General features: G+C 41.1%; 1 protein-coding gene and 1 long non-coding RNA gene across 2 annotated transcripts; one reads left to right on the top strand and one right to left on the bottom strand.

Annotated features, from left to right (window-relative positions):
- Positions 1-3,068: 3,068 nt before the first annotated feature.
- pim1 (Pim-1 proto-oncogene, serine/threonine kinase) lies at positions 3,069-7,269 on the top strand. The gene is made up of 6 exons (XM_046396740.1): positions 3,069-3,499; positions 3,784-3,890; positions 4,015-4,065; positions 4,221-4,587; positions 5,200-5,376; positions 5,496-7,269. The coding sequence occupies exons 1-6, from the start codon at positions 3,421-3,423 to the stop codon at positions 5,708-5,710; spliced, it is 996 nt and encodes a 331-aa protein (XP_046252696.1). The 5' UTR covers positions 3,069-3,420; the 3' UTR covers positions 5,711-7,269.
- LOC124063273 lies at positions 7,076-22,609 on the bottom strand. The gene is made up of 3 exons (XR_006844078.1): positions 21,845-22,609; positions 12,687-12,806; positions 7,076-12,302 (listed from the first exon to the last, which is right to left on the bottom strand). It is a non-coding gene; the product is annotated as an uncharacterized LOC124063273 (long non-coding RNA).
- Between the last annotated feature and the right edge of the window lie 603 nt (positions 22,610-23,212).

The raw sequence follows: 23,212 nt of genomic DNA, 5'->3' as shown, positions 1-23,212 counted from the left end.
ACACCTCTGTTTGAGTGACCACCGAGGCCATGTTCAAAACATTGCCATGCTCTATCCATTATCTGCTCAGTGCGTTGAGGGGAGAGCCACCAAACACCCTACACAAGACTACACTTGTCCACCTCCATAATCATTTTTCCTGCCACTTACAGAGTGGCAGCAGGTGGGATCCGAGGACAGCTGTAGAGAAGTGATCGGCTGACCATCATGACTGATGACCAGACAAGTGTTTTAAGTGCAGACATGTGGCTAAGCTAAGCCATCCAAGAAGACAGAAAAGAATGAAGGAGCAAAGCAGAGGAGAAATAAGGGGACAAAGTCTTCAGTAGAGTCTCTGAGGTCACGTGGGGGAAAGTGAACCATCTCTCTGCTCAGTTAATATGTAACATAGGAAGTGTCATAGCTTTGTGATGAAGAGAGGAGGTGGAGTACCTGGTCAACAGTGCACAGAAGGCTGATAACAGAGTTTATGGGAAGCTTCACTTTGCGACATCAATTAAGACATAATGTTGCACAAAAAGGAAACCAACTTACAGTATGAAGCTCAAGAGGGACATGAGCTGCTTACAGTGGATAGGGTGTGTTCAAGTCCCAATTTATTCTGCCATTAAATCTGTGTTCTTAATTTTTACAACCGCATCATGATCCAACACATAACATTACATAGAAGTGCACCTTAATTGCTCCAAATAAATACAAAAAGTAACATTTAGTGGTCTCATAAATATTGCCAGTATAAATATAATGTAAATAATAAATATAATAAAGTATTTAAAAATATATTTACACAAATGCGCAAATTCAGAAAGTTGATATATTTCAGTGGATTATGCGCAGTTTAAAAATCTACATGCAGAAACGTAATTTGGTGTTGTGAAACTTTCCTGTGAGTCGGGTTTCTATTTATCTAGAAAGAGGAAGCAATTCATAGAAGTATTATGTAAGGCAAAACTTTGCCTGTATACAGCTATTTTCCCTTGTGGCCTCTAAAGTGTCGGTGTGCAGCGCAGGACCCGTATTCAAAAGACAATGTGGTGGTGACGGTGACAAACGCCTCTGAAACTTTGAATTTGTTTGGTGATCACTGATATAAAAACTGGGATGTCCTGCTTTACAGTAAGAACCTGTTGGCCTGTCCTTCAGGGGAAACTGGGACTTTCAGAGATTGGACTGAGCAGCTGGCCTCAAAGTGAGCAGTGCAACTCATAATCTCCCCCTCTGACAGATGAGGTTAGATGGTTGTCATTTGAGCCCTGCTGATCATGCAGGCAGGGATATCCGCAGCCCCAGAGAGATGCGCTCAGTGGTGGCATTTCATTCCTGCGGTCACTTTCACACTCATTGCTTTGGACATCTCCACTTACGCACACCTCTCCAATGCCCCTTACCGGGCATGAATTCGCACACTCACCTCTGCAGCTTTCAGGACACTCTAAAACCATTGTTTTATAGTGTTTGTTAAACAGAACTACTATATTACTTTTGCTTAACAATATCATGGATGTTTCACGTATTCAGCTTTAAATTCAATAATATGAAGAGCGATTAACATTTCCAAATGTGATGGCCAATTGTCAGCAGCAGGTTATGACAGATTTGCATATTGTCTTCAAAAATGTCAAAAGTATTTAAGGTATTTGCCCTGGGCATCCCAAAAGCAAGTATGAACATCCCATGGCCTTACTTTCATTCCAGTCAGTCAGGGTGAACTGCAGACACTTAGAGTTAAGTGTGTGACATAAAGCTTAAATAGAGCCACTAACTTGTGTATTAGAACTTTAACATTAAACTTACATTTTATGTGTCCAGATCGCCTCGTGTTGACCCATGCAACAAAGTCAGCAGAGTTCAATAAATGATTGCTTTTACATGCATGCAAAAGACTGGACAATGGACAAGACCTATGTTATTAAACAAAGCAAATTCCACTGAATAAACAAACAACCTTCCTTTGGCTATTCATTCCTTCCAAATCAATTGTCCTCTGTGATAGAGAGACCGTCACGTTTTATATTTGTGAATTACAATAGCCTGTGCCAGCATTTTTATTTTTTTTTTTACATTTTTTCTTTTTTTACAACTTAAAATGAAATTTGAAAGCAGAACAAAACTTAACAGGTAGAGAGAGAGTAGGAAGAGAGGGAGAGAGAGCACGCTATTCACACAAAAGCATGAGCGGGAAAAGCAGGGCGGAGAGAGGAGGAGCAGAGACAGGAGGAGGGGGGTGGTAAATGGAAGTCTTTTTATCTCTAGTTTCCCACATCCTGTGAACGGCTGCAAACGCGGCCACCCAATTTGAAAGAATGAGTGGAATGCGCCTATTCTCCCCAGCGCGCTTTGATGCGCAGCCAGTTGAGAGGCATTGTCAGGCAAGTCAAATGAAGACCGTAGACCTGAACTTCACTTCAGCCTATAAACTTCAGTGTTTAATGTGAAAATAATCAGGTTAATGGTAGGGGACAAGAATAGCTGGAATGCAGCTGATGAACTGCGCTCGGGTTGTATAGGTTTTTACGTGTCTCCTCGTGCGCAAAGTATCTATTAAGCCATGTGGATGCTTTAAGTGCAGCCAACAGCAACAGTCTGATTCTGTTCAGTCTCAAACATAACAGGAGCGGAGAAAACAATCCAAAACACAGCAGCAGAGAATTCGTTATCAAAAAATGCTGAAACTGTTTATTTTTTAAATCGAATATATTATGCATCCCGTTTGAGTAACTTGTGCCACCCGTCTATCAGCCTATTAAGAATAGTGTGTCCATATCTTATACTCTCTGAGTCAGTTTTCCGTGAAGGGGAGGGACAGTACTTGGCTTTGGCTTTGAATTTGCATTTCCCTCCAACTTGAATTCATAATTATTACTTTAGTCTTCCACTTTTTAGCGCCTTTTTTATTCCCGCCACGTCTGTGTCTGGCCCAGTCGGCTATGAGATTGGCTTTGTTTTCGGCGTTTGGAACGCGCATTTGCCGTCCTATTGGTGCAGAGAGCGGAAATGGGCGGTGACACGGGGGGACGGCGGAGCGTAAGGGGACGCCCTCTTACTACTGCCTTAAAACCGTCCTCCCCCCACCTCGTTGTTTCCAAGAGCCGGTGTCTGAGGGAGGCATTGGTTGTTGTCTTATCTGTCTATATCGTCAATTTTACTCAGCTGTTTACAAAACATTGCGGGAACGAACGCGGTATTTACATCCACATTACGGGACCAAGTTTTGGGCTATATTTTCCTGGATCACAAGCGGCTTTTCTTCTGTCCGGATGAAAGGATTCCTACCGCATTTTTGTTGATGCAACGTGGACTTAAAGCTCTGACGGGAAACGGGAGAGCCGTACTGTCGTATTAAAATTACTGCTTTAAGTCCAAACAAACAAACGAAGAATACACACGTCGTTGACCTGTGGTGGATATATACCTAAAGGAATGCTGCTGTCCAAGCTCAATTCTTTGGCCCACATCTCCACCGATATGCCGGCGAAAATCCAGCTACAAGTTCACCCAGGTTAGACGCCCTTTTTCCACTCTGTTGTCATGGAGGACGGAGCTGCAGCAATGGCTAGCAGCCCGCGTCCGCTTGTCGTGGCTCCGTCCACACATGTTATTACGTGCCAGTTTTCAAGGACAGCATTGCATTTACGTCGTAATTCAGTTTATTTACAACATAGTAATCCTGTTATTATGCTGTAATATCTTGAATCTGGCACTGCTTCGGTACAGCCGCCGGTGTTTTCAGAGGGGGTAGTCTTCGTCCCTGGTATTTACCGGCTGTGTTTGTGTTTGTTGCAGTGAAGGAAAAGGAGCCTTTCGAGAAGCTTTATCAGGTCGGCGCGGTGCTGGGCAGCGGCGGCTTCGGCACCGTCTACTCCGGTACGAGGATAGCCGACGGAGCCCCGGTTAGTATTCCTTATGTGTTATTGTAAAACGATGTGTTTAATTATATAAAAGCCAGTTGCTTTCTAACACCGTGCTGGGTTGTTGTACGTGTCATTTGACGGTGCTGCTTTGCTTCTCTGCTAGGTTGCTGTCAAACATGTGGCCAAGGACAGGATCTCTGAGTGGGGGGAGCTGGTAAGCGATTTATACAACTGTTTTAGTGCTAATATCGAAGTAATTAACATGATATTATATAACATTGCTTATATAAAGATATTTGCCTTGAATTTGGGCATTATTTTAACACGAATACATGTAATAAATGCTAATGGTTATATTTATATCCCCAGCCGAATGGCTCCCGGGTCCCTATGGAGATCGTGCTGTTGAAGAAAGTCGGGACGGGCTTCCGCGGCGTAATCAAAATGCTGGACTGGTTCGAGCGCCCGGACAGCTTCATCATTGTGATGGAGAGGCCCGAACACGTCAAGGATCTGTTTGACTTCATCACCGAGAAAGGTGCCTTACCGGAGGAGCTGGCCCGGAGCTTTTTCCGCCAGGTACTGGAGGCTGTGCGGCACTGCCATAACTGCGGCGTGGTGCACCGGGACATCAAAGACGAGAACATCCTGATCGACCTCCGCACTGGAGAGATGAAGCTCATCGACTTCGGTTCAGGAGCCTTACTGAAAGACACCATATACACAGACTTTGATGGTGAGTCATCATCAACTGCTTTGTTGTCGTTCTTTAACCTTTAATTTTTTTTGTAATCAGTAGTGTTACAATGTTTTTAACATCATAGCCAGCCCCGTGAACCTCTTAATTCTTGTAATTTGTGCCTGCATACTCAAGCAGGAATTCCTAGCTTGTGTCATCTTTGACATCCCCCCACAGCAGGTTATTGATACTGGCTGAGCAGCGGTGCTGTAGCTTTAGCGCCCCCTATGGGGAGGAAGTTGCATTTTTACAACTCAAAGTTTGTAAACAAAGTCACATGTTCGCTCCCCCTCCCACACAAGCTCTTCCCTCTCTCTCACACACACGCACACACACACACACCGCCTGTCACGCTCCCTGGCACCTGAGCTCAGATTAAACCCTCAGAAACAGGTTGTGCTGATAAATCTGCAAGCTTTTTTAACCATTTAACTTCATACAGAATGTTTTCATTTTCAGTTTGACAGTATAATACAAATCTGATATTGTTTGTTAGTTAAAAGAGATTGCACCAGTGCACCACTTTGATATGTATGGCGATTGTATTCTCTGAATTCGTGGGTGCCTTGTTATTAAATGAGGTTTGTCCCCTCTCCCCCCAACTGACAGGCACAAGAGTGTATAGCCCACCGGAGTGGATCAAATATCATCGTTATCATGGACGTTCTGCAACAGTTTGGTCCCTGGGTGTCTTGCTGTATGACATGGTGTGTGGGGACATCCCATTCGAACACGATGAGGAGATCACAAGAGGGCAGGTCCTCTTTCGGAGGAGAATCTCCACAGGTAAATTCACATTGCAGTACCTGTTTTAGCTTTTTGGTCATGTGTGTATACTATTACATAGTCAGTTTAGTGCTCCAGACTTATTGGTTGTCTTCCTGCTCCTCATCCTCCTCCTCCAGAATGCCAGCAGCTGATCAAGTGGTGTCTGTCTCTGCGCCCAGCTGACCGTCCATCCTTTGAGGATATCATCAACCACTCGTGGATGCAGAGCACATCCTCCTCTGTAGTTCCGTCCACAGTGCAGACAGAGAAGACTACCACAGAGATCAGGCTGCACAGCATCAGCCACGAGCCCACAGCTTTCATGCCCACCCCTGTAGCCGTGGCTCGGTGATGGTGGTTCGCTCTGGTCCGAACCGGACTGCTCTGACACATGAGACTATTACAAAAGACTTATGTAAGAGACTTGAAGCGGAGAGGAGGAGGGATGGGCTGCACACCAAGCGCAGACACAGGCGAGAGCAAGGTGTAAAGGACTGCTCATGACATGGCAGGCCAGACCCTCTTCACACTCACAACCCCAACTACTTGATTTTCCCAGCTGTTGACCCACGCCAGTGTCAGAACATCATCCTTGCTGGACTCTGATCTAGGCAGCATGTTTATCAGTCTGTAGAAGGGTGTGTTCTGTATGCACAGACACCTGTGTTGAGCGAATACAGTACATGTGCTCACCGTTTTGCTGAATGGCAAACGGGGAGTCTGAGTTATGTAACCTCTCGCTCTGTTCTCTGCGTCACAACAGAGTGGGATGTACGGAGGAGCTGGCGAAGAGAAGCATAATTTTCAAAAAGTGCCTTCTGTGAGATTGTTGGGGGACCCTGAAAATACTTGAATTTGTGATAGCAAAAAGGCTCTTCTTCTCAACGACCTTTTTGCTCCTCACTCTATACAAGGCTTTATATTGATTATTGCTGTTGTTTTTTGTTTCTTTTTCCTCTCATGGGCCTAGATCAGTAAAGCCTATGCCATTTACCACTATCACTACTTCTACTACTTCAATGTCATTAGCAACCAGACAACCTCACAGCTCCGGTAGCAACCTGTGCAAACAAATCATAAAACAAGAAACACTGGACTTACCTCACTCTCTTTACTACAGCGTGCACCTCTACTCGCTCTACTCTACAACCTCCGCTTCCTCTTCTTCTGGTGTTGTACTGTATACAAACACAAGGCTTAGGCGACCGCTTGTCCACGTCCACCCAAATGCACACCACAATGCAAAGTCAAGTACACAGAAATACAACATCCCCTGCTCGTCACTTCGATTTTTTTATGTTTAAACAGTGCCTCACAAAGGTCTTAAAATTCAGTGGAGATAAGAATTGTAAATAATATTTATTATTGCTGTGACTTCTTTCTCACCCTCAATGAGCGCAGAATTTATTTATTTATTTATGAGAGAATTTCGGCTGTACGTATGTATTTCATTCCACAGTCACCGAAGGGCCCACAGATTATTTAAAAAACAAAGACAAAATGATTTTGACCATATTTATGGCTTGAAATTTTGGAAGAGCAGATTTGTGTGTGTATGTTTTGTGTATGTCATGTAAATAATGTTGTAAATAGTCCCAGAAGCACTTCCATCTTAATGTATCTAAACATTGAAAGTCTACTGATGGTAACTGGTTTGTTACACTGTTGTCTGCTATGTGAGTTAATTCTGAATGTTGGATGTCTGTGTGTATGAATGTATTTGTGGACATGTGTGGTGTGTTTGTGTGTGTGTGAGAGAGAGAGAGAAAACGGGGGAGATGTGGGAAAACTTCTGGTTTCATGTTTTCAGCTTGGATTGTTTTTTTTTTTTTTCATCCATTCAAATTAGAATTGTAAATTATGTTAGAAACTATTTTTATACGATTTCAATAAATATTTTTTTAACTATGACTCTTGACTGTTCTGTGTTGCTTTAGTTAACATGGTGGGTTGTTATGACCTTGTGGAGCTCATAGTCATGTTATAAAAGTGCTGTTGTTGCAGCACACTTCACATCAGGGTGACACCAGAAGTCATAGATAAACAACAGGTGTGCTGATGAGGACAGAACTGATGTGTAAGACATTTTAAAAAACAGTGGTACATGCAGTGTTTTAACATTTACCATCTCAGAAGAAGCAGGTTTCCTGTTTGGCACCTTTTTAGAAAAGCTGTGTATTTGGAGTGTTATCTTCTCATCTCTTCTCTATATACGGAGGCGGAAAAAACATCCCCGGCAGTGAGTTTCTACTCAAAACTGAAATATTTAAGAATGTCAAACTACTAAGTTCATTACTGATAGGTGATTCATACAAAAGACCACCAAGTTCCCACTTTCCTCATTACACATCCAAAACCCAGAGACCATAGTAAGTATAATGTAGTTAGTATGGCTGTATGTTGTCAAACTACAACATTAAAATCTTGCTTATATATTTATGCATCAGTAATAACAACCTAATAATATAATGCATAGAAAGTACTTTTGCTTTTGATAATTAGTATATTTTTCTGAGAATACATACAAGTAAATTAAAATGTAATATGCAGGGTTTTTGCTTGTTTGTGTGTAAGAAGTAACTATGAAGTATTTTCACATGGTTAATGGTTATATTTTTACTTCAGTAAAGAATTTGAGAACTTCTTTCACCACTATTCCTCATAGCATCTGTTATGGGTTTAATCCAGCTAAGAAGAAGATGCTCTTGTGGGTTAATGTAGACATTGATAGTGACAAGCTAGCAGCAGCCTATCATGGATCTGCTCTCTTGGACAGATAAGAGTTGTAGGTTTAATCAGTTGTGTTGCTCCCATAGGACTCATGGTCTCGCTGGCAAGCTTCCTCCAGACAGTGCTGCCAGGACCCCACCTAGAACAAAACCAAGATTTGCACGACAACAAATTACACTGAGGTCAGACCATCAGCCGCAGTTAGTGCCTGTCGGGTGAATATAATGGTGTTCACCAGCTGTGATTTGAATGAAAAGATGGAGACAGAAGAAGCCAGAATGTTTCCACTGTGCCATCTCTTAAAAGTGTCTGCAGCTCACATCAGCTTCACTGAGCTTTCTAGGATCTTTCAGCTTCACTGTTCTGGTTCATGCTCACAGCTTGCATGGTGTTAGCTATCAGCCTGTGAACACAGTGGAGCATTTAGAGCATATCCAAGCCAGCTTGTTCTCTGAAGGACTGGTTCAGACAGTGCAAAAAGAAGAGCAAATACTAGACTTAAATTTGTTGAGAGGACAAAAAGACTCAAAATAAATGCTAGCGTTGCTCAGTGTCTGCTGGAAGGATAAATAACTGTTTATCACATCAACTTTAAAGGTGATAACATGTCAGTGTTGTGTTTACAGCTTGTTTCTGGCACCCTGAAGTGACTGAAATATAATTTGTTGCAGGTTTAAGGGTACTTTTTAGCTAACAATGTGGTTCTAGTGATGGCAGTGTCAGCTGGTCCACAAATTAGACCCAAACTGAAATATTTCAACTATTGGATGAATTGCTGTGGCATTTTGTGTGTGACATTCATGGTTTCCAGAAGACGAATCATCTGAGATTTCTAGGACCCCCCTGACTTTTCCTCTAGCGCCACCATGAGGGTAACATTTGTAGTTATGAATGAATGTCTCAAACTGTTTGGTTCACACATTAATTTTTCTCTTCAGGATGAATTCTCTAGTGAACTCTCTTTTATATCTAGCGCCATCATCAGCTCAAAATTTTAATTTCTCAAATATTTTGGTTTATGACCAGACACATGCAAAATTTCCCATCTGCCTCGATCGTGCTTTCAGTTGGTGCCGACTAGCAAATTGTTGCCATGCTAACATACTTCTCTAAGATGGTTATTGAACCAACCATTTCCTGTTACATGTCAGCATGCTCGCACATTTTGAGAATGCATCTATGCATGAATAGAGCCTCAGTTGCTGGACTCTAAGTCTTGTTAGAACACAAAAGACCAGGTATGGTTTCTCTTGCTACAGTAATTTCAACAATTATGATCTTTCTCTTGCACTTGTAATCATGAAAAACAAAAAAGATAAAGAGCAAATGTTTCTAATTGCTACTGCAGAAATTGCACAGTTTGCAGCTATCGTGTAGGTAATAAATGCTTACACACATCACTCATTTGCGATAAAGGGTTTAAGTCAAAATCATCCCAAGGGTACATCTCCACTGGTGCTCAGAGCCAGCCTCTGGAGGTCATGCTCCTTCGCCATCTAATCCTCAGCCTACCCCTGATATCTGTTCCCTTATCAGCTCCTGCAAGTCTTCTGCCTGTCTGTTTGACATAATGCTTAATCCTTCAAAGGTTTTAAGACATCCATGTTTCAAGTTAGGAACATAGCAGTGACGGTGGCTCCGTACAACTCACTGTATGTATTATTATATCAGGTATTAATAGAAGTCAAAGGAAATCAGCACCCAAAATAAGATATCATCTCCAGTGTGAATGTAAACTGTGGTGTCAGAGTTAAATAATTCTTTTGATCTGACACTGACAATTTCTTCTGCAGGTACTTAGACAACCTACAGTTCCTGTGCAGAGATAACAGTGTTTCAGAGACCATAGGTAGTTTCTGAGAATGACGCCAGCATTTATTTCCTTTCTAATTCTGAGAACCACATGGCACGCCAAACTCTGTGTGTCAGCTTGTTTTTTCACGAACATCCTACAAGCAGCCAAAGGAGTTCTCAGAATTCCAAGTATTTCAACTGGAAAGCAGGATTTCTTCTGAAAGCAACTTTCTTCTTCTTAAGTCTTAATTCATTTGGAGATTCAGAGTGTCTGACAGATGATAACTAAACGAAAACTAAAGATAGAATGTATTTTTGTCTCATTTGCGATGATGGCTGTCACTACTAAGACGATAAAGAGGTTATTAACAGTATTTTCATATTAATGTAATTAATGATATTAACTGTCAAATGACAGTGTGGAAACAATGTGAAAGTGGCCTCTCGTAGTGACATACAGAAAACTGTGTTAAAACTTAAGTGTTTAAAACAAGTTATAGTTTTACAAGGAGGTTATGTGTGCATTACAGTGTATCCCTTGAGTCTCTGTTGGTTGCATGTTAAAGACAATGCAAACATTTTCAGGAGGTCATGTTTCTAGCCTTTATGCCAAGCTAATCTATCTAACTGCTGGCTATAGACAGACGTGAGGGTGGTTTTTGTATTCTCATTTGGTAAAAAAGTGAACAGATCTATTTCTCAAAAGGTCAAGCTATTCCTTTTCATACAAGTATACATTTAGGTTAGTTGTGTCTCCAGTGAACTGTCTTATTGTCCATACTAGCATTGTTTGTTGACCACAATTTTCCATGCACATGTGGAATGACTAATCATGCAAACTGTCTTTAGAGTCAATGCAGATTTGGGTATTTGCATTGACTGTCAGTGAGTCACAACACCACACCACCCCACCCCCACTGCCCATGAGACTTCATTTGACTGCCTTTATTCAGCACTGAGTCATCACAAAAATAGGACACAGTGAAATAGCAACCAGAGACATTTCAGACTGTCTATGTTTAGCTTAGAAGGAAAAGACATACTGATAACTCCTTTGTGTCTCCTTGAAAAACCATGATGTGTGACTGATTCAACAAGTGTGTCATTTGTTTTCATCACATTACAGAGCCTGTGATGCAAAATGTTGTTCAAATCTGTGCTTTACTCATCTGTAACAGACATTATTGACCCGAGACTTCATAATGCCTCACCAACTGGAGCTGGTTGACTCTCTCTGTCTTGTTCCCGTAAGTCCTGAAAGACACAGAAAGCCTGACCTCTCCCTGTCCCAACTGCAAGGCAAGACTGTCAGGAACTTCATTCAGCCCTCAGTCACAGGAAGGCGGGATTATTTTCTTATTAAAACCCGTAATAAAAGCTTTCAGGCACACATAGAGATTATTTTATTATACGAAACCCGAAACCTAATCCTAAACTCTGAGATGGAAAATAATAAAATACATTTACTCAGCTATTGTACCTTAGTGCAGTTTTGAGGTACTCTGACTTAATTTTGATATTTTACATTAATGCAATTTCACATTTTTATTTTGTTATATTTAAAGGAGAAATACTACACATATACAGAGATACACTCAGTACACGAGATGGTCGCAATATGTTGTACATTACATTGTACCAGATTCCAATTACAGATGTAATGTATGTGCTTGGGTTAGGTTAGTGTTCTCATGCAGGGTGTAGGGGAAACTCTGACTAAACACCAAGTTAAACCGATGCCAATGAAGACAGAGTCGTAGTAAGGTTGGCCATTTACTGTCACACTTCTTCAATGACAACTGGTGAAAACTGCAATAAAACAATACAAAATATTAAGTATCTGTGTTTCTTATTTGCATCGTACATAAGTGTAAACAAACTTGCTTTTAACTAACTCATTAAATCTAATTTTTAGCAAGATAACTTCTAATATATACTTTTTAACATATCCAAAGTCATCTAAATCAACTTACGGCACTGTCTCTATGATATTTAACAGTGGATTGCAGTGGATTGCTCCAGGAGCACGCAGCACATGTTTCTCCAGCAGGAGCAGGTAAACAGACAAAACTGACAGGAAATGACCCAACAGGATGTACTGTCACCATGCTACAGAATAAAACACTAAGATGCATTACATCTTAAACATTAAACAGTACAATAAGAATTCACTTCTTTTTTAATTCAACCAGAAACTAAATTAAATTGTTAACAAATTAAGGAGGAAAGTGAAAGTGAAACTTAAAGAAACTGCCTTCAAGGCAACACAGTGCTTGATGCAAAAACACATGCAAGTGTAATTATTATTATAATTATAATAGTTGTTATTCCCCCCCTCCTTTGAAAAAAAATCTAGTCTGTGGAACCTTCTCTCGTTGCTCAAAGTAGGTCAACTTCTTCACTTGTACTTGAGGAAAATTCTGTGTCAGGAAGAAAAAGAGAGGTAAGGGTTTGAACAGTACATCTTAGCACCACAGGGGTGTAAATGTAACCTATTCATGTGCTGGCTAATACACTGAAGCTAAGCTGTCTATTGTATGTACAAATTTCTTGTAATTTTTGATGTACATTTGTTTTTGCAAACGTTGACTTAAATGACAATTAGAAACAATTTTACTTTACTCGTCCTTACAGATCAAACACTGTGTGTATAGACGTAGCATTTTATTCAGACTTTTGCTTGTAATGAACTATTTTTACATTCTTTTCAATGATCTTTTCAGGGCCTAATACTTGTTTAAATTTACAAGTCTAGTGTGTGGCGTAGTTCCAGATTTCAACCAACTGAACACCTCTTGTCTCACCTTCTCCCTACGGTGGTCACTAGTGGTCGTGAGCCAGGATTTGGTTTGCCCATTCTGGGCTGCTGTAGAAACATGGCATTGCAACATGGAGGACTCCTCTGTAGATATAAACTGCTCATTCTATGGTAACAATTATTCTTAGTATTGCATTTCTGCCACTCCATCTGACACCCCTTTAAAGGGTTCTCCAGCAGTTTATCACTGCTCTTCTCTAAAGTTTAAGGACCCTGCAGAGTGGAGCAAAGAAAGAATAGTGGGAGTTGAGGCTACAAGGAGTGATATCCTGACTTTTATTTGCAAATGCGAGTTGAGCTCCAAAATTTACATACCAAAATCATTCACATACCATAGTGCAACTTCAGTATAGTTTTTCATTGGAGCCTCCTTGCATAGAAAAATTGCACTGACTGCACCTTTAATTTGACACCAAAAGTTAACTCTTAAACTAACCCTCAGTAAAACAAGGAGTACCAAAATGTCCTCATCTTGGAGAATTTCCTTCTTTCTTTTGTCTTTATAAGGTCACTTCAACCTCATCAAGGCAGAAGTACTGAAATACACACAGACTCTCGCACACATACGTTACGTGAGTAATGGATGGAGGACAGCCAGTGCTGGTGTCACTTCTTCCAGCAGAACTGAGGGTACGATGCTCCAGGAGAGGTCTGGATGAACTGTCTGTTTTGTCATGGAAGCAGTGTTCCAGATATCATAGCTTGGCCTGCTTGCTATGCTCAGTCAGATGTAGCTGCTAAGGAGTATTTGTTTGTTTGCCAGATTGAAAAAAGGACTTTCCATGGATCAGGAGCTCATAATTTTCATCTTTTCACAGTGAAAGGAGTCACACAGTGATGTTGTGGTAAAGGTGGGTAAAGACCACCAGCAGCTGGTCACCACAGGGACAAGCCACTAAAACCTCAAATATATCCCCCCTCTCCTTTATTTGTTAGCAATCTGTTCTTATGTAGATGCAGAACTACAGTGCAGTACTCTTTAGTATGTAATTAACACTACATCATCCATAAGGTCTTCATTTACAGTGTTAGTTATTGCAGAAGTGATCCTAACTATCAATCTTGAGTAGTATAGCTTTGGCTCACAGCAATAAAGCGTTCTCAGAGCACAAGTGATGATTGTATTTTCTGTGAGGATTCCATCTGCAGAGCCATTGCGAATAGAAAACAGCAGAGTGTAAAATTAATGAAAGCAAACATGGCAGCAAAGCATTTGTTCATTAAAGAATGTTCCCATGGTGGTGTTATTTATTGCCTCATTAAGTAAGAATGTTTTTCTCTGTCTTCTGCGCAAGCTCTTCCTGTTCAGTTTATTCTGCATGAGAAGATAGCTGGCGGTCATTCTCGTTCTCAACTTGTAGTCACATGAAAGCAGTTATGCTGTTGACTTTGTTTTCAGGTTTTTATGAATGACTCAGACTTCATAACAAGAGAGAGAGAGAGAGGGCGGACAGCTCTCTGCCCTACCTCAGCACTCTCTCAACAGCTATGCTGGATTCCATGGGTTGTGGCCATCCCTAGCCGCATTACACCTCTGTGACGAACAAGCCTGCACATGGAGGGAGCGGGAGGTCTTAGCTAACGGTATGAGGAGGTTTGTCCTGCCTACATAAACACACAGGGACATTCATATTGTGCAAGTGCTTCTGCTGCAACGTTTTTTTTTTGTTGTTGTTGTTGTTGTTTGGTTTTTTTTAACCAACTAGATTATCAGTTGAAATTCCTTAGAAAAATATGAGAACTGCTGATAAGAGATTATGGGAAAAAGAGAGCATGCATTTTGACATTTATGTGACAAGAAACTGCGTGACAGTTACCATGCATTCTCAATTTATCACCTCTTAAAATATTCACGTTCCACATCAGAACATGACCTTTGGGGCAGTCGTGGATCAGCGGTTAGGGTGTCGGACCCGTAACCGGTGGATCGCTGGTTCGATTCCCCGTCCCGGTGTCCATGGCTGAGGTACCCTTGAGCAAGGTACCTAACCCCCACTGCTCCCCGGGCGCTGCACGCGGTCGCCCACTGCCCCGGGTTTGCTGTGTGTGTGTGTGTGCACGTCACTTGGGTGGGTTAAATGCAGAGAACAAATTTCGTTGGAGTGAGTTCCCTCCAATGACAAAATATGTCACTTTAATCTTTAAACCTTTGTGTAGCTGGTTTGTTAACCAGCTTTAACCATTTTTGCAAAAATTCCATCATATCAGTGATCATTTCTGTTTGTTATAACATCATACTCACGAAACTAACTGCTTAGATTTATGAACACAGTGACATTGTTAACAAAACCTGACAAGGCAAGAAACACAACTGCTGAAAAGCAAAACAGTTTATTGTGATCTCTGTTATTTGGAGATAAACTGAAAATGATCTGAAAACACCTGAAATCTGTTTTAATCTGTAGTTTCACAGCAAAACTTCTGTAAAAGCACTAACAGCTGTAAAAAAATATATACTGAGCTGAAGAACCATAAAGTCCAACTGTTTCCCAAGTAGTTTTGCCGCAAGCCTTTGTTTTTTTCCCAAGTGATCTTGAGAACAAATTAGGAGTTGTGAATTGCCACAGGCCAGCTGAAGCTTCTCACCAAACACACTTTAACAGACGCTTCTCTTTTATTTGCCTTGGTTAAAACATTTTCAGTGAGTATTTTTCCCAGGCAAGACTAGAAAGTGTGGGAGTCCAGGAACTGACTGTGGTAGCTCAGTGGCTCTGTGTTTGTCTCCAGGATGCCTGTTGGGTTTCCAGGGTAGTGGGAGTAAGTTGTCTGAGCCAGGGGTGACCCTGACTTTCTCTCTGGCTAATTCCCTGAGCAGCTGATAGGCTGCGGGAGGGGGAGGCAGTGGATACTTGAATCTGAAAGGTTATGGGAAGGGGAGGTTGAGGAAAGCTCAGAAGAATGGGTTTGGAAATCACCAAAAAAGGGTTCTGCTCTGCATTCATGATGGCGTGTTTTAGTTTATGTAATGACCTGTTGTGTCATCCTCCTTTTCACACCTATGAATGTCCAGTTACTGCACACCATGGCCATAAAAATTGTTTGATATGTTGGGAGCTCTAATCAAATCAATTCTGTTCATTATATGCAGTCCAACATCACAACTCACAGATTTCAGGTCAAAAAAATTACTATTTTGTACAGAATACCCACCCTGTCAAAGGACAGAACATGAAGATGGAACACTTTGTGTAAAAACATGAAGCTGGAAGCAGTTAGCTTAGCTTAGCATAAAGACTGGTAGCCAAGGAAAACAGCTAGCCTGGTCCCATCCAGTTTCTAAAAAGCACATCTATAAGCCTTTAAATTTATGAAACAACATGTTATATATTGTTTACTTCAGTCATACAAGAACAGAAATCAGAAATCGACACCATGAAGCTGCCATTCAACCAGCAGAGACATAGGAAGTCAGTGCGCCTGGACCCCTAGCTTGCCCAGAAATTTCCAGCACTCCCCTTAATATCACAATTTATCCTTGTATTTCTGCACATACAAATTAAAGAAATGGGATATAATATATTTGTGAGCTTTGCACTTTTTAAGCTTTTCAAGAGTGATTCAGGATAGCTGTTTCTAGTGTTTATGCTAAGCCAAGCAAATAACCTCCTCACTGCAGCTTCATATTTAGATGTGAGATTGGTATCAATCTTCTCAAATAACTCTGGCCAAAAAAGAGCATAAAGGGTATTTCACAAAATGTCAAGCTACCCTTAAATACAATAAATAAATCAGTATAGCTTGTCCGGAAGAATAGTTGAACTTACTTGCACACTGGCTGCACTGATGCCTAAACAAGCAACACAGAAACTCAGCCTTGAGCTGAATTTCAGAGTTATTTGTCTCAACAGAAGCAAATGTTGCTGTTGGTACTTAGTTCCTTTCTTGCAGAATGAAGTTACCCTGAGGTTAAGGGATTGGCACTACCTGAAAGGCTTAACAAGTAGGCTTACACCCAAGTCCACCAGGCCGACCTGTTTTAGGTGAAATCATTTCCAGCTGGGAGAATCTCGGTGTGACTAATGACTGAGTTTCGCCTAAAACTGTGATTACGCTGAGTGTCATTGAACCAAGTGTCTGATGAACAGGGGAAGAGTACACAGAGTGTGTTTGCTAAAAGTGCCTCTTGGTTTTGGTTGATTGCTAATCCTCTAAAAGGAATATTTTTCGCAAAATAGAGCAAAAACATACTTTTATGGCCATTCGTAAGGAAGACCATCACCTGCTGAGATTAAAAAGTGAAATATGGGTTTGCAGCAACATTTAGGATAATTCCTCCCATCTAAGGATCTCTGTGAGAACCTGAGCAAGTTTTCCAGGAGATGCTGGGGGAGTGCCGCATTCCTATTGGCTGACTCACTGGCTTACACATTGTGCCTCCTGCTGCCACGTCCTCTAAGGGAAAAGGTCAGCCTGCTCTCTCTCTCAGCTAGTGAGAAAACGGACACAGCAACACCAGATATGGACCTAAAAATACAGTCATAGGCACTGCAATGCAATGCAGGGTGAGTTGTGATTCTTTCGATGCAGTTTTAGAGAACACATACACTTACACATGGCCCTGGTACACAGATCAATAAAGCGGTGTAAACACGTGCATGTCACTGACCTGTGAATCATTCTGTTTCTACACAATGTTTTTCTTGCTGTGTGTGTGTGTGTATCTCTCTCTATTTGCACATTGTTTCAACTGGAATATGTTCTACCAACTTGACATTGTGAAAGAGAACACAGTGTATCATTGCTCCCAGCAACAATAATTCCCTTTTTGAACAACCCTTTTCCAAATCAGACTCAGGTATGAAATTTCCTTTCACAATAACTAGGTTTGCCAAGACGTTGCAAGCAGTAACACAGTAACAATGATAATCCAGCAGCTGGGTGGGTACACTGAGACCGACTGCAGTGTGAGTAAGATGAGAAATGTGATTACCCAGCCTTAAATGTAATTAAAGTTTTCCACCTTTGCACTTTGCCTTACTTCTTGTCCCTCTCTTCCTGTCTGTCTTAACAAATATTTGTCATAACCTCCCCACCCACATGCATTCCCATTAGCCCCTCCCTCTGATACTCACTGCCTTCCCGTAAAGATGCTGCCTCACACACTTCCTCATTCCTGAAAAACCAATAAAGAACACTGATGTGGCAACGCTCAAGCTTCTGCTTGCAAGTACTAGCTCTAAAGCCTTTGATCCTCAGTGAGTGTGTGTTCAGAAATGCCAATGATGTTTGATAACCTGCATTTCTTAACCATGTTGTTAAGAAAGGACTGTCACTCAGAGGTGAATGATTCTGTGATGATTTATAATTAACAGTGCTGTGATGAAAGTGAACTGGGTTCAGTAGGTAACAGGTTTTATTGAAATACAATCCAGTGTGTCACCAATGCCACAAGAACAGCTTCTTCCCCTCTGCTGTTGGACTGTTGAACACCAACTGACTAACGTACTGCTCTGCACTTCAGCTACTTCAGGACAGGCACTAGTCTATGCTCATGTCATCACACCCGCTGACCACTATTTACTTCACCTACTTTGCACTACTTCCACTCTGTACAACTTCACTTTTTCACTACCTCCAGAACCATATTTATTTTACTTATCTTATTTGATTTTGTTTTACCTTATTCTATTTTATTTTATTTTACTCTATTATTATATGTTACTCGTTCTTACATTCTATGTATGCACCAATCACCAAGACAAATTCCTAGTAATGGCAATAAAGACGATTCTGATTCTGATTCTGATAAATAAACAACAGTAATATTGTTTTGTTGATTTGAAAATCTGAGTCTTGGTGTTGGAAGGACCTAATTGTAAGAGATGCAAAGTTGTTGTTTTTTCAAACGTTATTGCTAACTAGTTTGTTTATTGTTTATGTGTAAGACATCAATTGTCAGTTTACGTGTCTTGCGCTACCCTAATATTCATCATGGTCCAATCGCTGATGTTTCACTGACCACACACGATCATGTAACTTTGACAATGGCCTGAAGTATGTAGGAAGAAAAGTCTGCTTTTTACAATATAGTATAATCGTACTGTAATCAAATACTTTTAAAAGTGCTCTAGCTGACCATGCTAATCAGGCTAAATAATGACACCATACTTCAGTAAGAAGCAGATACATCGAAATCCTGTTTAAGCGAGGCAAAAACAAGTCACAAGTTTTTCCATCTGAACTGCGTTAAAATGTTCACTGGCTAGTTCAGCTCATATCGTTTTTACCAGATCTTATTTTGTATTCCTTAAGCAGTCCAGCAGCCATCAGTGTGACCTTTTCAGCTTCAAACCAGCTGAAGTCCTTGCATGTCTGCAGGACTCTGTCACCTGGTAAACATACAGCATTAATTACGTCAAATACTTAGACACAACTCATGAAAGTCTGTCTACTATCTCATTAAATACACTGATGTAGGAGACTCTCTAAAATGATGATTTATACCTCTGAGTGACATTTATTTTACATACTCGGTAGTTCAGGGTGGGACAGTAGCAATTAGTCAAAGTGCACAACTAGACTACATCTCTATTGAATATTGACAGGTAAATCAATTAAATGAACTCGCAAAATAATTTGAAAATCCCTGCTTCATATTTTATATACATGCTGATTGTGCACAGTCAATAAGGACCGTTCAAAATGATCAAGCACATCTGAAACACCTTTTTTTCCCGCTTTGTAAAGGTCTCATTTTCCGACAGTGAATAAAATAATGCTATGAATTCCCTGCTCTGACGCTGTTTGTGAGCACAGGCTTTCCGGCTCCAGCCAGGCTGACAGTAAGTGCTGAGTAGGGGAGCCTGTCAGTCGCCGCTGAGCATCAATTATATAAAGCTCCGCTGACTGTACTGCTTGAACTTTCCATTGGGCAGTTTGTTAATCAGTCATTAATAGCAGAGGAAACTGGGGATTATGCGGCCTGCAGTTTATAGTAATGAAGAACTGGGAAAGGTACAAAAACAGGAAGTGACCTTGACTCTTCCTGCTGCTGTTCGTGTCTGTGAGGCTTTACAGTTCTGCTTCCTCTGAGCCAAATCAGGTGGACATAACTTTATGTGTGTGGTGTGGTTGGAATGGTTATACACGAGATGGGAGTCGTTATGTGTTGAAAATGTCTGTCACCGTCTTGACTGTTACTGCCTTCATTCACAGCCGTAGACAGGATGTTATCATCACACTGTGGTGACAGAGCAGACAGTGCTAATTAACTGCAAACCATGCAAATAGAGTAGTAACACTACAAATGTGAATATATGTATACCAGACACAGTGAATGCAGTGTATCAACACCAAATGCAGACACATGCAGTATGTGCAGAAAGCGATAATGAGACAGATATAATATTCTAGTCATGACAGAAGGCTGAGCTGAACAGTACTCAGTAGTGTCTGCTGTCAAATTACTTACCTCATGAGAAGGTTTTTTTGTTTGTTTGTTTTAAATTATATATTACTCTGTAGCTGTTGCAGAAGTGGCCTTGTAAGTGGAAGGTCAAAGTTCACTGCTGACTGTTTAAAGGACATGCCTTTGGTTCTTGGGGGTTTGAACATTTGGCTATAAACTAAAGTACTGGATAGATGACAGATGATGATAGATAGACGACAGATGATGAACTACATTACAAGTCAGCAGAATTCATCCTTAGGGGTACATGAATATCTGTTCTAAATTTCGTGGCAATCCGTTCAGTAGTTCTTGCAACATTTCACTTAATGCAAATATCATCCCTACAGAGGTGCAAGAGCAGAGGCCAGGAGAGTAGAAGGATTCATCCCCAGGAGACCATGAATGAAGCCTGTACTGCCTTCACTGCACTGGTTGCCTATAGAATTCAGAATAGAATTAAAGTTTCTACTCCTCACATACAAAGCCCTTAAAGCCTTAAAGAACTCATCTTACCCTGGCACTCAACTAGAATGCTATGCTCCCAGGATGCAGGGTTACTTGTGGTTCCTAGAGTCTCCAAAAGTAGAATGGCGACCAGAGTGTTTAGTTATCAAGCTCCTTTCCTATGGAGTCATTTTCCGGGATTTCCTTGCTGCATTTTAACTTTAGCACACAATCATTTCAATGAGTGATTCTAGGTAACTTATTTTAGCACAATCATGACTGTAATGCCAGTAATGTGGACAGAAGGTAAACGTCAGCTGCTAGATTCATTCATTGGTGTTTTCTACCATTCAGACAGGAAAACCAGCATTGATACCGCAGTAGGAAGTTGGGAGTTGTGGTCTTAGTAGAGGATGTACCAAAGGTACAATGAGAGCCAGTAGTGCTTTCACTTCCAGCTATTCTTGTCAAGAGGATGTAGTGGAAGCGGTAGGATTGAAGCATCGAGTGCTATAAAGTGAAAAACAACAGAATCTGTTTTTGATTTGGGAACTGTGGTAGCTCACCTTGTAGACTGAGTGCAGCATGCACTAAGGCTGAGTTACTTACTGCAGCAGCCTTAGTTTGATTTTGATTCCAGCTTTCTACCCCCCCCCCCCCTTCAGCTTTCACCATCCAATAAAGACAAAAAATTAACTACACTGTCACTACTTCTACTACTACTAAGTGGGTCAGAGAGCCGGAGCACTCTGACCCACTTCCACCCTGCCATGACCCACATTGTGACTCTTCTACCTTGTCCTCCGCCTGTGCAATACACGCTCTAATCCACACACTGTCTACTCATACTTAAGAGAGAGAGGCCATTGGCTAAGTGGGCCAGTGCTTGTGTAACTGGCTTATTATACTGCACTTACAATGTTTGCTCAGGAGTGGGGTTGTGAGCAGTTAGAGCTGCGTACTGGGGAACTGCTGGTTCCACTGAAATTTTGCTGAACTCTTGTCCTGACCATATGAATCTAATAAAATGTAAATCAGGAGGAGCAGAAATCAATCCATCAGCACACTGCTGACCACTAACCAATGGCTCATGATTTTCATGTGCGAACTCTTGCAATGACACTGTAAACAATAATATGGGAACAGACACATTAGCTGAAAGTGAAACACAGTGACAGACACTCAAGTCAGTCTTTACTTGCACTTCCCATTTTAATCATGTCACATTGTTCATAGAGAAAGGATTGAGGTGATTCAAATTTGACAACCCTAAACTAGGCTGACTAACAAATTTCACTTCTTGCACTCACCATCTCCTCGGGACAGCGGATTCAGCAAACAAAACAAGAGGTATTTTTCTGTGGCTGTTCTGGCAGTAGAACTGTGTTTCCTGTGGGAGATTCTCTGCAGTGCTGATGACATTCACTGACAATGACCCTTGTCTCTGTTTGATGACCTGGACCGCTTACTGGAATGAGCTGCTCAGTCAGCACCAAAGAATTCTAATCATCAAGAACAAACAAAAACAGGAGATGAACACAATAATGGCAATACTTTATTTTCAATCATCGTATATTGTGTAAAAGGAAATTGTTTATTGTCACATACAGTCATACTCAGTACAACACAGTGAAGTTTGTTCCTTGAATGTAACCCATCACTGAGAAACAGTTGGTAGCCACTGCACAGCGTCCAGGGACCAACTCCAGTTCTAAACCAGTGCCTGGACAAGCACAGGAGAGTTAACCTAATATATATGATGGTGGGGAAACTGGAGCACCCAGGGGAAATCCACCCAGAAAGAGCATGAACTCAGAACAGAAAAGCCCAGTCAGAAATTAAGATTTTACATGACAAAAAATGCAATTAAGTTACACATTACAGTACATTCTTAAAATTAAAACAGTGACCCCTGATCCCCCTTCCCTTGTCATGTTTCAGATGTCTATGAGATGTTAGCAGTTCCTAAAAGGAGTGATTTCCTCTTAAACTTCTTAGATGGTTTCATTTACATGAAAGGTCTAAAAATGTCCAAAAAAAGGGGCACAAAGGGCAAAAAATATGAAAAAAAACCCCAAAGTCTTCAGGATTATTAAGTCAAAATTAAATATTGTGTCAGGCTGAAAATCTAATAGCATTACTAATTTAATGATGCATTAGTGAGACACTATGGGGAGCTACAGCTACATCTTGCACCACTGGAAATCAGAATATATAGTGTTGAGTCACATGAACCCTACTGCAGAATTCTGGTGTTCACTGTATGTAGAAAATGCCTTTGGTTTTACTGCCCCCAAGTGTTCAGCCTGTGAAACTGCAAGCTGCTAGATTTTGATATAAACTATTTAAACAAACTACAGAAGAACTGCAGCTCCAACAATGTCCTCTCCAAAATAATTGTTTCCTGAAGAGCCAAAGCAGACTCATGAGGCCATGTATCACCTTCATTTTTGCAGTGATAGCTGACGCAATGTGACATTCACTATTCATTAAGAAATAGCCACACATGCCACATGCCAGTTTTTAATTGTATGCTGATGCTAAATTACATTCTCCTTCTCTTTGAGGCTTCAGGACAAATCCCTCTGAGTCTGCAAAAGCCATGGTCTCTGTCCAGTCTCTCTAGACCGTGGAGTGAAAGAATACCGTGAATAATGTCTTTCAGTCCAACCAGATAC

Source organism: Scatophagus argus, chromosome 8, assembly GCF_020382885.2.
Source record: "Scatophagus argus isolate fScaArg1 chromosome 8, fScaArg1.pri, whole genome shotgun sequence".
Lineage (NCBI taxonomy): Eukaryota > Metazoa > Chordata > Actinopteri > Scatophagidae > Scatophagus > Scatophagus argus.
This window is presented reverse-complemented; position numbering and strand designations above follow the sequence as displayed.

Excerpts from the sequence above, each read along its gene's own strand:
- pim1 (XM_046396740.1), top strand. The coding sequence starts at position 3,421 with ATGCTGCTGTCCAAGCTCAATTCTTTGGCCCACATCTCCACCGATATG. Across the intron at positions 4,066-4,220 it reads TCTCTGAGTGGGGGGAGCTG|CCGAATGGCTCCCGGGTCCC; the intron begins GTAAGCGATTTA and ends TTATATCCCCAG. Across the intron at positions 4,588-5,199 it reads CATATACACAGACTTTGATG|GCACAAGAGTGTATAGCCCA; the intron begins GTGAGTCATCAT and ends CCCAACTGACAG.